The following is a 14393-nucleotide window of genomic DNA, read 5'->3' as shown; positions in this document are numbered from 1 at the left end:
ATTAAAAAAAATTGTGGGCCCTGAGCTGAACTCCAAGTCTGGTGATGGGGGCTGGGGGGGTGACTGGTGTGTTTGTACCTGGTGTGCAGCTGCTCGTGCCTGTAGCTGCTGGGATGGGAGAGCGGGTGCAACTGGAATAACAAGGCTGTTCCTCACACCTGTGCATGGGAAACATATTGGTTGGTGAAGCCAAGCTGTGCTGACACCAGTGGGTTTCTGTGTCGAAGCACTCTGTTTTTTGTTCGCTTTCTGTTGTTGTCTTGTCTTATAAAACTTGATTTTTAAGTTAATTAAAAAAAATCTTAAAAATTCGTTTTAACCTTACAGGTGAAATTGCAGCTAACCTCTGGAAATATAATATTTTTTATTTCTTTATAACCTTTAAAGTAAATTATGAATAATGCTCAGCAAGCAAGCTTCTTAGTTGTGGACCTCAGACAATGGCTCTTTTGTCCATTTTAAATGTCAGCTTTAATTTGCAGTAGTTTATTGTTCTGGGAAAAAAAAGCCTAACATATCCTAGGTAGGTAGGTAGGTATGTAGCTAACGGTATCCCACTGTCTCAAACTTGTTCTCAGGCCAGATGACAGCCATGCTAAGCCATGTCTGGCTGTGATTAGCACCGCTGATGCCCTGTGGCTGGAGGCTGGGGCTTTGCCTCTGGCTGCGTGGTCTGTCGGTGCAGCACGCTGCGCTGCGTCACCTCCCACTGTTTTAGCCATCATCTCACACAGCGCTGTGCACTTAGCCTGCTTCCACCGCCACCCTACTTGTGCTCCACTACTCACCGTGCCTGCCTGCCTAATGCAATCGGCTCACTGAAGAGCTACAGGGGCCACTCGGTTTGAGCAAAGCATGCCTGGTGGGAATTTGAGGTGTGTGTGTCTGTGTGTGTGTGTGTGCGCGTGCGTTTGCATGTTTGCATGCTTATGGCTATGTGGGTGTTTGTGTGCACATGTTTGTTTTGTTGTCTTTGTGTTTTCACTGGGTCATAGGGAGAAAAAGGTCTCTTGGGTAATATGCAGAGTGTGATGTTTACAAATTGCCATGGTTACTAAAACAACGGCTCGGTGGTTGTTAATTATATCACATTATATGATCGAAATAAACCAAAAGAGGATTTTAGCTTGAGGTAATTATGTCAGATATTATTATTTAATAAGAAAGATTTATACATTTTGATTCAATATTTCACACATTATGGGGAATCATTGTCTCTTCAATTGGTGTGGGGGGTGGAGACCTCACTCAGGGCAAGTCAAGTCACATTTATATTACAGTAGACATTAAAATTAACTGTTAGAGGAGTTGGCAAAATGAGAGGCAGAAGTTGGTCTTGTCTTGATCTCCTCCAGGCCTTCTGTCAGCTGCTATTGAAGGTGTAGGAGGAGTGGAAGGATGGAAGGGAAATTCAGTCCCCTTCTAGATCTGCTTGTGCGGTGGCTGCCCTGTGGGCATATGCCACTCAGAGCACAGGCATATGTGGATGTTTGTACATCCCGGGCCCTGGCTGGTGATTCCTTGAGCTCTAATCCACTCAGGAAGCATTTGTGAGATTAGACGCAGACACAACAGTCACAATTTGTCAGCCGTGATGGCCTGCATGAGGTCACTTTGTGGCCGCCCAGCGAGCACTAGCGTGCAGGATGCTTCGCTTCAAATTCTGCAAACTTGCTACTAATACGGTATGTAGTACGCCAACGAAAATAATATTCTAGAGAAAAGTCATGGTGAACAAAACTAGAAATGCTTTTTAGGGACGTGTGGTGGTTGCTGAAATTTGTCTGGACGTCGACTGTGTGTCTGACATGACTGTTTGTTTGCTCCGTGCCTCTAGCTGGCCGAGTACCGTCAGCGGAAAGCCCGTGCTGACGGCCAGAAGAAACAGAAGAAGAAGAAAAAGAAGGGAGTGGACGAGCCTCTGGTGAGGGATGAAGGTGGCGATCTAGAGCCCTCGGGCGGGGAGGAGGTCGGGGGAGGCGAAACGAGAGAGCCCCGCCAGACGGAGTTCACCTTCGCTCGCACCCTCCGCAGAGGCGAGACCGTCAAACACGACCAGACCTATACCATAGAGGTGAGTGGAACTCTCTTCACATACAGAATCCGCTTCAGCCGCTGCCTCAGTACTGATCCGAGTTCACTGTTAGTTTTGGTCAGTTGTATGAAGTTACGTACTGAGCTGGTCCCAAGTCAGTCAGCCACAGAATAATGTCTTCCCCATTGGCTGTGGTGTAATAACATGTTCTGGGACGCATCCGGACCAGATCTGGTCCACAGTCAGATGCTATCTGGGTTACTGATTGTGTAATGCCAGCAGGTGCAGTGTTTTCTCTATGCAGTTTGCAGCTCAGGGCTGGCTGCCTTTTCTGCTGTGATTGCCACTGAAGTTTGCAAAGTAGGTGCCTAGTGCCCATTCACTTGTAATAGACTGTGGGGGGAATGAATATGTGCATCTTGATAAAAAGGGAACATTACGATAGCAATTACCACTACGGCAATTTCGGGCTCTCTTAGACCTCCAGAGTAGCTTAGCGGGTCACTAACCCTTTTCATATCTGCACGCCAGCAGGGAAACTTATCTTCCTGCTCCTTTTCACCTAAAATCACACAGAAGTGGTGTAAGCAGCAGGTAGGACTGGGATGAGATATGACATGAGAGTTTAGGGTCCAGGGATTATTGTTTTTGTCAAAATGCTGTCAAATGAATCCTACAGACAACAGCTTGAGCAGGATCCCATCAAGCAAATCTAGTTTAAGTTGTGTGTTTACATGATAAAAGACATGTGAAAACGGCAACTACATGTCCTGATTTGATATTTTAATTTTCTTTTACATAACTTTGTTTTATTAGATATATATTGACAAAGCAGATCTTTTGTTAATCGTATGGGTGTATGTTTGGTGGGGCCTCTCTCTCTTTCTCTCTGTCTTTCTCTCACACACACATAGACGTCAAATAAGCTAATTTCCCAAAAAGTTAGTGTGTTCCTTTAAAGTTTTATGTAGTCTAGTCCAGATTCCTGTGGAAGGATTTGTCTGGTTGGCGCCCTACTTAGCTATATGACACAATTCACTTATCAGATTAATTAAGCTTGCATAAATGAAGCGAGTCACGAAAAAAGTCTTTCTGTTTGATGTACATCATAATAATTTCCAATTTGCTGCTTGAAAGGCAGTGTGGCAGTAGTTGGAATCGGCTTCATCATCAATGGTACAAAGCCAGTATTGTCACAGTATCACCATTTATCATCATAAGTTCCATTTATGGATGCAGGATCTAAATGTGAAACAACAGAGTCTGAAAGCGAGAATTTTAACAGATTTGATAAATGGACCTGTGGTACACACACACACACACACACACAAACACACACAAACAAACAATCATGTTTTAGCTCATCCTTACCCCTTATTTTTGTTCAAACATTAGTTTTAAACAACAGAAGTTAGCAATTCATGATTAAACAGACATTATTGATCTTCATAACTTTTGGTGAGTGACTCTCATCATCCAAAGATTTAGATGGCCATTTTCTGCAATGCTCCTCAAGTATTGGTTTTATCTCTTTAATCACCACAAACAATGGAATGGAGCAATATGACTTGATTTCAAAGCAATGTGTGGCTATTGAAGTGTGTGTGTGTGGATGTATGTATGGTTATGTGTTGACTGTGTGTTTGCTGCTACAGTGTTGGCTGCTACTCTGCTGAGCACGACACACTTGTTTGCTCTTACTGCAAAACATTTTTTCAGCGTCTCGTGAACAATTGCTGTCTCCATAGCCTTGAGTGGATTCTGTGGACTTCTGTGGGCTAGTAAAAGGCACTCTCCTTGACCTGACGACAGCATTTCACATGGAAGACCTGCAACTTTCTCCCTCAGCTAAACAAACACACACATGCACAAAGACAAATACACAAATGCGCACACACACATACTCACACTCTCTCACACACATCTCTCTCTCTCTCTCATTTCTCTTTCTGTCAGTCTCACATTCGTTCTCTCTCTCTCTGTCTGTTTTACCCCTTCAGGTTGTACATGTACATTAGTGTGTGAGAAAAAAAACCTCACCTTTTTATCAACTTGAGGTACTAGCGGTTCCTGTAACCCCAAAAAGACAGTTGCCATAGCAACAGACAACTGCGTTTTTAAGTGGTTGAGCTGCCTGCTGTCTCCGTCTGTGTGAAGAATCCTCCTGGCCTTGCAATGAATAGCAGATTAGAACATTCCACAATAGAGAGCGGGAGCATAACAGAGATGTAGACGCACAGAAAAGTGAGAGGTGTCCTCGGCTCCGCGTCGTTCTGACCGTCCGCTGTCGCCGTGTGGCTGCTGTTTCCATCAATCTTTTCGTGACGCACCTAATCCTTTCTCAGCTCGGGAGCAGTTTGCTGATTGTTTTTTTATGTCAAAAGACAAGGGGTTTGCAAAGCTAAGGCAAGGTCTTTGGAAGGTTACTGTTAAGCAAATTTTGGTGGTGGTGTTTTGGGTGGGGTATTCTGTTCTCATCTGGGAAAGCACTCAGACGGAGGTACCAGAGATTAGATATGTAGCCATGCAACATTGGCACAGCAGCCCAGGAAAATGGTGCAATTAGCGCCTCGTTATTATAAATAGACAAAGCATTGGCACCGGCAAGTTCATAATGCAAAAACAAGCATTGTAGGTTTTATTGGCTATGATCATCTTTTAGCATATATTTAGCATGGTATGAGGATGCTTAGTTGCCTCATATAAGTTTGCATTTTTATACATGATGCCAATTTGAAAGACTGGTTTATATTTGGGGGACAAAAGTAGCCGATAGTCTTTGCCCCCACCGTGCTTGTCTGCTGAAGATGTTTACCTGATGAAGCCAACGCAGAGAACAGTTGTGGAATTGTCATATATCACTCTCATGTCTGAGGATTAGATATCTGTCTACTTAAGCGGTTAACTTAAAAGTATTGCCCAGTGCTATTTAATGAGAATGTCCTCCTTGGCCGTCCACTGTGACTGATGATGGGGACTTTTTTTTTTTTTATTCTTGTCCTTTTCATTTCCCAGAGAAAAGAGAAGGCGTCAGTGTAATTGGCCCAGATGCACAATTACATTACTATAGAGATGTGCCCAAGTAGCCAAGCAACTTTATGGTGGAGGGGTTGCTGTGGAAACACCGTAACACAGTGATTCCCTTTTCAAATATACACACACACACACACACACACACACACACAGAGACACTCGTTCAAACACACACACTACAGGCATCTTGTGTAACCTCTCTCACCCTCCTATAATGCCTTCTCTCTGCATAGTTTCATGCACAGAGATGGATTTCTATGTGAACTGGACAGAAGCCATTTTCCATTAGATGTCTATATTATTAAGTGACCTTTATTATGACCGCCAATTTTTTTTTTTTTTCTTCAATAATTTTGTGTCAATGTTTCCCGGGACACTGAAAGACCAGGCTGCACGAAACTTGGTGGGGATGTACAGTAGCCCCACAAAGATGACACGGAACCATCGATTTTCGTTTTGATCTGCCCCATCTCATATCCACTCATGTGAGTTTTGTGAAATTCCGTTCACGGGGGACCATATAATAAATGAATATATGTGTACATTTAGTGACTGTACACAAACCATGCACACACCCACACCCACACACATATATAAACACAACCGCACACACACACATAAAAACACACGCACACATGCACACATGCACACACGCATGCGTGCATACACACACATCCCATTACCCCCCCACACACACACACACACACTCACAAGCGAACAGGCGCACACACACATAAAACACACACACACACATATGCAGGCAAACACACACACACACACACACACACACACACACACATACACACATACACACATTACCCCCACATACACACTCACAAGCGTACATACAGAGAAAAGCACAAACATACACAAAAGCAAATGCACACATGCACACACTCATTTACATACACAAAAGTTGAGTAGGGGATGGAGTAGGAGATGGAGACATTGACAAGCGTGATTTATTTTTTGCGAAGACAATGTGCAGCACTGGGCGACGGTCATATTATTTTCTACCGCTTTGCGTTACATCTAGTTTGTATAGTGTTTTTTGCAGACAAGCGTCATAAAGTGCCATGAATGAAGATTAAAATGAAACATGTAAAACATAATAAAAATAATAATAATAATAATAATAATAATGTTGTTTTGTCTCTCCACTTGCTAGTTGGTATACATCATGGAGATGATTTTCAGCATCTCGCCATTTGCTGCAATCACTGAACAGCAGCCCCATATCTTACGTGTCTGTGTCTGTGTCTGTGTCTGTGTCTGTGTCTGTGTCTGTGTATATATGTATGTGTATATATGTATGTGTATGGTGTGTGTGTGAAATCAGACATTGCTTCTGGTGGCCGTCTGACAGGGCCATTGCTGCGACTGCTTCTGTTCACCGGCGCAGCACCGAGGGATGGATCCAATATCACTCCCCAGGACCACCGCATCTGAATTATTAATCTACTTGGCTGGGCCGAATGCCCTACAGGGGCATTGTGCTGCTATTTGTTGGATGGAGGGGTCATTATTATTATAAACATGACTCCCATAAGCTGATGATGCTGTATAGATGCAATGGGCTGTGGTCTGTTAGGAAGGTGTGTGTGTGTGTGTGTGTGGAGATGCTCCCCTCTCTGTATGTAGGTCAGTGGGGTAGACGACAGGCATGGGGAGTGGCTGGGACGCAATTATCCTTTCTTCTGGAAGGGAGGGAAAAAAAGAGATCACCGCCGACCACCCTTTAAGAGCCTGTTGGCAAATGGATCCTGCAGTCGCCACCATGCAGAGCTGCTTTGGGCGCGTGGATTTCTGAATGCATCTGCCAAGGGCACCATGGCTCTAACTGCTGTCTCTCTGGGCTACAAATCGGTAGGGTGACTTGCCAAAAAAAAAAAGAAGCCTGGGATGGTTGTTGGTTGTACTGTTTGGTTGTTTAGCTGTCTCATGGCTAGAAGTAAAATCGTGGCGCGTTGTGGCGTGGTGGTTTGGTCAGTGTGTGTGAAATGTGAGCTGTGCATCTCATGATTGGCTCAAAGCTCTGGTGAGAATAGGGTGTGTGTGTGTGTGTGTGTTTGTGTCATTTTTGCTGGATCTGAGGGAACAAAGGAGAAAGATGATTAATGTAAGTCCTAATTGCTTTTCTCTCTTCCAGCCTGAAAGTGAGATGTCTACCACAGCAGAAGACTACTCCACAGAGGTATGTGGCTCACGCACACATGCACGCACACACACACACACACACACACACACACACACACACACACACACACACACACACACACACACACACAACCTTTTGCCCCTCGACCTTGCTGTTTAACATGATCGGCTCGGATTTCCTGTAATCTATTTTGATTTCACTTAGGTTGTAGTTATATCCACAGAATCAGTGGTGCATGCGTGCAAACATTTTTCAATGCTGTTTGCACTCTCACTGTGATTTGGGAAGTTGGAGTGGAGCTTTTTCCCTGCATGCTCTGGATGTCTCCATGACACTTTTTAGTACGATTTGCTCCACCATGTGATTGGATTTGCTGGTTGCCAGGCACTGAGGTCTTAAAGTCACCGGAGGGAATTTGTTTAGAAAAAAAAAACAGACAGGTCTCTCTGGGCATCTGTGAAGATGTTACTCAGTCAGTGTTTTTACAGTAATTTGTCAAATGATTAGAAATTGTAGACCTGCTAAGATGGACTGTATGAAAACACACTAAATCGCCAGGACGTAATCTTCAAAATATGATTACTTTATGCTTTTTTCCATCGCCATCATAATGAATTGATAATCTAATCAGCAAGCTGAATTGGAGGGTTTTTTTGTGAAAAGGATACAAGCGCAGACTTTGGCAAGTCCGTGTTTCACAAAGTGTTGTGAATTAACAGGTGAATGGGTGCCTAGAGAAGACAAACAGAGCCACGGAGGCTCCTCAGGACTTACTCTGGGTACAGTAAACACACGACTAAAGATGATTAAACACAAGCGGCCGTGCTCTCTCTAACTCCGAACCATGCACATGCTACCTGGCTATTTTTACCTCTCTCTCTCTCCCTCTCTCTTTCTCTCTGTCTTGTTCACCGTCTCCCATGCATCTCCACATGGGGGGGGGGGGGGGTTCCTCTCTGTCAGGTCTGAGGTCTTTGTCCAAATTCACTAACCCTCTAACCCCTCTGGACTTATTTCTGATGCTAACCCAGTGCTTTGGTTGGATAGCAGCATCCACTGCTGCCTGTGGGATGCCCATTTATTTATTTATTTATTTATTTATTTATTTATTTAGCTAGCTTGTTATTTATCTATTTATTTATTCATTCATTCTTACAATGTAGCCGGCGTAGGCTCAGCTCTAACTTTACTGGGCGCTCTGACACAGCGGGGACAGGCGGGAGAGAAGGGCGGTGTGACATTTTGCAGGCGTGACAGACAGACAGACAGACAGACAGACAGACAGACAGACAGACAGACAGACAGACAGACAGACAGACAGACAGACAGACAGACAGACAGACAGACAGACAGACAGACAGACAGACAGACAGACAGACAGACAGACAGACAGACAGACCCAGCTGTGAACACTGGAGTCGTTAAGCTGCCACAGGCGGTGCCGCTCTGCACTCAACCACGGAGGGAGAAAGACTGAAAGAGAAGAAATGGTAAATAGATAGATAGATAAGTAAAGCTCCTTGGGCACAATGACGCAGACAATTCTGATGTGGGGAAGATTGGACAGGGAGAGAGGGAGAACGGAGGGGACGGTGAAGAAGTCAAAAGAGAAGAGAGGGAGAGAAAGAGGGGGGGGGGCTGGGGCTGGGGCGAGTGCTTTTGTTTGCTTTCTGCTGTGTGACATGCATGGTGTCAGCCAGAAGCCAGGTTGGCTCATTACACCTCTCACACACTCTATTCTCTCTCCCTCTCTTTTTCTTCCTCCCATTAATTCACTCTCATTCCTCTCCCCTTGCTTGCTTCTATACTTACCCCCCCCACCCCCACCCCCCTTCTCTCTTTTAGGAGGAGGACCTGCGTCAGACTGTAGCCCCATCAGATCAGGACCTGCTGACCCATCCACAAAACCGACTGCAGGACATGGAGGATGAGCTGGCCGCTAAGACGCAGGCCCTGGAGGACCTCACCAGGGAGCTGGAGGACATCCGTGCTGCCTTCGGCACCGAGGAGGGAGTGCAACAGGTATCGGTCATCCTCGCCCTGTCTGTCTGTCTGTCTGTCTGTCTGTCTGTCTGTCTACACTTAAGGCAACAGTGGTTTGAATTCATGTACATCCATTCACCAGTAAGTAAGAAGTCCTTGGTTATTCAGTGAATTACTATGTGTGTATTTATTGTGTGTGTGTGCTCGTGTACTGATGGAAGGACTTTCTCTGTACACACACACACACACCTGAGTGTGCTCCTCTACTTGTCCTGCTTGGTGCAGACAACACGCATTTGTGGATAGTGACTACTCATCAGTTGTGAAATAGAAGAGCAGAAGATGATGTGTTTCTTCTGTATTTTCAACACACTTTGTATGTATTGCAGTTTTTTCAAATGCCGTGCGTCAGCACATTCTTTTGGAAAAAAAAAGATACAGAGAAATTAAAAGCACATTCTGTTGTGAAAACACAGCCAGTGGCTTCAGCTCATTGGTCCACAGTGCCAGGGTCACTGTTATTTTCTGTCCCCTCTTGGAAACCATGGTAACCCAAAAGATTCCCGTGTGTGACAGCCTCTCTTCTCTTTTTCCTTTCTTCTCATCTCCTTTTTCTCTCCTCATCTTTTCCTCCTCCTCTTCTCCTCTTCTCCTCTTCTCCTCTTCTCCTCTTCTCCTCTTCTCCTCCTCTCCTCTTCTCCTCTCCTCTTCTCCATCTCATGCTCGTTCCAGCTGCAGGACTTTGAGGCGGCGCTCAAGCAAAGGGACGGCATCATCACGCAGCTCACCGCCAACCTGCAGCTGGCCCGCAAGGAGAAGGACGAGGTCATGAGGGAGTTCCTGGAGCTCACCGAACAGAGCCAGAAACTCAACATTCAGTTCCAGCAGGTAACACACACACACACACACACCCCCACTTCCATTTGCGCACACAAACACATACACACACATATCACATATCACACACCCACTCCCCTCCCCTCTTCTATTCGCGCACACACACACACACACTCACACTCACACACTCACACACACACACACACACACACACACACACTCACTCACTCACTCACTCACTCACACATACCACCCCCCTCCACCCTTCCCACTTCCATTCACGCACGACACACACACACACACACACACACACACACTCACTCAGACTCACACACTCACTCATATCACCCCTTCCCATTTCAAACACACCACAACAGTTTTTTGAAGAGTGAGTGATCGCTGTTATCCCCCATCATGATGCTGCTGTTAGTTATTTGTTAGTTAACTTGTGAGACTTACGCAGATGAGCACTCGCAGTGCTTTCGGTCATCCCAGCCACCACCCACACTCAAATTATAACAAAACCAGCAGTGCCCATTAGCATTCCTCCCACCTACGGATCGCTCTCGCTCAAACAGGTATCTGTCCCTTCCCTCTCGTCATGCAGTACATCATCACTTCTCTTTCTCCTCACAATGTCTACCCTTCTTCTTCTCCATCTTGTCTTCTCTCTCCATTTTTGTCTCTTTCTCTTCGTGCCTCTTTGTCTTCTTGTATAGAAGCCAGGCAGTACATTTCCACAGAATCACAGTATATGTCCGCAGAATCACAGTGCATTTTCACAGAATTGTTGAAATGCCTCAGTGTCGAACACAATATACGTCCGATTTCTCCAGAGGCTGTACATCAGGTGTATTATTTGCAGAACCGCTTTGTTGGTTTGTACTCTGGGTTTTGTACAGTGGAATTGCAATTTTCTTTGTCTGTCTATCTCTCTCTTTCTCCCTTTCCCTCTCTCTCTCCCTCTCTCTGCCCTCTTCCATCTTCTCATTCACACCCTCCCTTTCTCTGTGTACCCCCTACTTTCATCTCTTTCGTTCCCTCTCTCCCTCCCCCTGCCTCTCCCTCTCTCTCACTGTGCCCCGTACTTTCCTCTCTCTCTCTCTCTCACTGTGTACCCCGTACTTCCCTCTCTCTCTCTCTCTCTCTCTCTCTCTCTCTCTGTGTACCCCGTACTTCCCTCTCTCTCTCTCTCTCTCTCTCTCTCTCTCTCTCTCTCTCTCTCTCTCTCTCTCTCTCTCCCTCTCCTCTCTCTCACTGTGTGCCCGTGCTCTCACTGTGTACCCTCCTGTGTACCCGTGCCCCCTCTCTCCCCCCTCTCCCCTCCCCTCCTCTCTTTCTCTCTCTCTCTCTCCCTCTCTCTCTCCCCTCCCTCCCTCCCTCCTCTCTCTCTCTCTCTCTCTCTCTCTCTCTCTTCTCACCCTCTCTCTATCGTCTCTCTCAGCTACAGGCGGGCGAGACTCTGCGGAACAGCAGCCACAGCAGCACGGCGGCCGACCTGCTCCAGGCGCGCCAGCAGCTCGTGCTCCACCAGCAGCAGCTGGAGGAGCGGGACGCCGAGGTCAGAGGTCACCGGGAGCGCGGCGAGGAGCAGCGGCTCCAGATCAGCCAGCTCCAGCAGCGCCTCAGACACATAGAAACGGTAATTTGCATGCGGCATCTCCCTGCTGAGAACACAGGAGGCGTACAGAAATAATATATAATGCTAAATACAATTGTTTAAAATACTGTATATGTCTATGTATTCTGGTTATGGTTATGGTATTTAGCAGACACTTTTATCCAAAGTGACATACAAATAACAACAATATAGTAGTTAAATTTAACAATAAACAATTTAAAAAGTTGATAAGATGTGTAGCCAAGGATTCAAAGAAGGTGTAGCCAAGGATTCAATCAATTCAATCAATAGCCTAATGAAAATAAATAAATGCTATAATATACAAACCATAACACATAAGAATTGTATCAGGACAAGTCTATATGTATGGTAACTTTTTGTTATAGGGGCTTGAGGAAGAGTTTTTAGCTGCTACAGAAAGGCTTTTTTCCAACTGATGTTCTGCTACATGGTATATGGACACTGGTATAGGTGAACGTGTAGTGTAGTGTAGTGTAGTGTAGTGTAGTGAAGCAAGTCAGCATTATTTACATAATTTCAGCAGATTGAGTAGAATGTAGGATGGAGTCATTATGTTTTACAAGCTAACCGTGAGTGTTCTGGAAGAGATACGCTTCTAACAGTATTAAGATAGATGCTCTGAGAACAAAAAATGGGAGACTCCTGGTATGTCTTATCAGCAATTAAAATGTTAACATAGTCTATCAGTGACTGTATTTAAATGAGGAGACTTTCAAAGACACAGACATACCTCGCCTGGTTTCACATTCAAGTGAGGGGGTGGACTCCCACTGGGACTGAGTCTGGCAAACATTGTTTACGGTAGTTCTTAATATCTAAAATTGGATGTGAAAAATGGGAAATGGGCTACTTGTTGTTTTGAGGCAAGGAACTAGATTGCTGTTCTTTCAGCCCAAATGGTTTTTATAATGCTCAAGTGTCACGCTGAGGTCCACAATTCAACCTTAAACGTCAGCAGCACTCGGTGTCCAGTACAGGTTCTTCCATTGTGCTTTCTGTGCCAGATAAAAAGAGCCTTTTCAGCCCCACAAGTGCAAGGGCTGCAGTGTTTGAATCAATTCACACCAATCCAACCCTCCTAACCCCCCACCCCCACCCCCACCCCAACTCTCTTCCTGTCTCCCTAGGTGGGCACACAAGCAGACGAGTCACTCGCACTGAAATTACAGGAGAAAGAGCTGCTGGTGGCCAAGCAGGAGAGGGCCATGTCCGAACACGAGCACTCGCTCATGCGCCTGCGGGAGGAGCTAACCTCCTCAGAGCAGCAGCGGAGTGTGTTGAGCCAGCAATTAGCCGCCAAGACCCAGGAACTGGACGCGACTAAAGCAGAGGCTGAGCGGAGCCGGTCAGAGCTTGAATGTACCAAGGTGGACCTCGAAGGAACGAAGGTTGAGTTTGAAAGGACCAAGGTTGAGTTTGAGAGCAACAGGTTGGATCTCGAGAGGATCAGGAAAGAGTTGGAGAGCAGCAAGGTGGACTTCGATGGCAACAGGTCGGAGTTTTATGAGAGCTTGAAGATGGAGTTGGAGAACAGCAGGGAGGAGCTTGCAAGCAACAAGGTGGAAATGGAAAGTAACAGGGCAGAACTCAATGTGACTGAGGCAGCACTTGAGGGCCTCAGGGTGGAGCTTGAGAAACTGAGGGCGGAGCATGAGGGCAGAAGGGTGGAGCTTGAGAGTGGTAGGGTGGAGCTTGAGAAATGTAAGGCGGAGTTGGAAAGCAGCAGGGCGGAGTTGGAAAGCAGCAGGGTGGAGCTGTCGTCCTCACGGCAGAAGGAGCGCATGTCATCGGCGGAGATCCAGCAGCTGATGGGGACCGTGGAGGACCTTCAGCGGCGCTGCCACCACGGCAGCCTTTCAGAAGGCGAAGCCCTGCAGCGGGCAGAGGAGGACGTGGCGCGGCAGCTGGAACGTCTCCGGGGCGAGCTGGACGAGATGTACGGTGAGCAGATCGTCCAGATGAAGCAGGCGCTGCAGGCACAGCACGCCGCCGAAGTCGAGCGGCTGCACCAGCACCATGCCGGTGAGATGGAACGGCTCCACGGCCAGGCGACGCAGAGCTGCGGCGAGGCCAACCAGCTGAGCGCCCGCGTGGTGGAGCTGCAGCAGAAGCTGCAGGAGGCGCAGGTGCTGCGCGAGCGCGCCCGCCAGGAGCTCTCGCAGGTGACCGAGGAGAAGCTCGACCTGCAGAGCCAGGTGGATGACCTCCTGAAGGACCTCCGCTCGGCCCGCGAGAAGGTGGAGGCAGCGGTCGCGCAGAACGCCGGAGACCGGCGCGAGAGCGAGGCCGAACGCCTTCGGAACACCATCTCTGAGCTGGAGGCCCAGCTGGCCGAGGCTCACGAGGCGGCCGGCGAGCTTGAGGCCAAGCATGAGTCTGAGGTGACCAACTACAAGATCAAGCTGGACATGCTGGAGCGCGAGAAGGACGCGGTGCTGGACCGCATGGCCGAGTCGCAGGAGGCAGAGCTGGAGCGCCTACGCACAACGCTGCTCTTCAGCCACGAGGAGGAGCTGGGGCGCCTGCGCGACGAGCTGCAGCGCGAGAGCCAGCTCAACGCCGAGAACCTGCGCGGCGAGGCTGGACGCCCAGGCGCGGCCCCCTGGAGCAGCTGCGGGCGCCCTGAGGCCGGCTCCGGCAGGACGAAAGGGGCCCGACCTGGCGAGGAGGGGGCCAGCTCCCCTGGCCGATGGAGGCACTGAAGG

The 14393-nt window shown here is 47.4% G+C and overlaps 1 protein-coding gene across 1 annotated transcript in view; it reads left to right on the top strand.

Annotated features, from left to right (window-relative positions):
• The window catches only part of akap9 (A kinase (PRKA) anchor protein 9), a 79178-nt gene that overhangs the window by 6628 nt on the left and 58157 nt on the right, over positions 1-14393 (top strand). The window contains 8 exon segments of the mRNA XM_048230205.1: positions 1838-2074; positions 7218-7262; positions 7946-8005; positions 9072-9248; positions 9942-10097; positions 11491-11688; positions 12816-14271; positions 14274-14393. The exon segment at positions 14274-14393 is cut by the window's right edge and continues 1505 nt beyond it. Coding sequence (XP_048086162.1) covers positions 1838-2074; positions 7218-7262; positions 7946-8005; positions 9072-9248; positions 9942-10097; positions 11491-11688; positions 12816-14271; positions 14274-14393 — 2449 coding nt within the window.

The sequence above is a fragment of the Alosa alosa genome, chromosome 20, assembly GCF_017589495.1.
Source record: "Alosa alosa isolate M-15738 ecotype Scorff River chromosome 20, AALO_Geno_1.1, whole genome shotgun sequence".
Lineage (NCBI taxonomy): Eukaryota > Metazoa > Chordata > Actinopteri > Clupeiformes > Clupeidae > Alosa > Alosa alosa.
The sequence above is the reverse complement of the archived record's forward strand: the minus strand, read 5'-3'. Positions and strand labels throughout refer to the sequence as shown.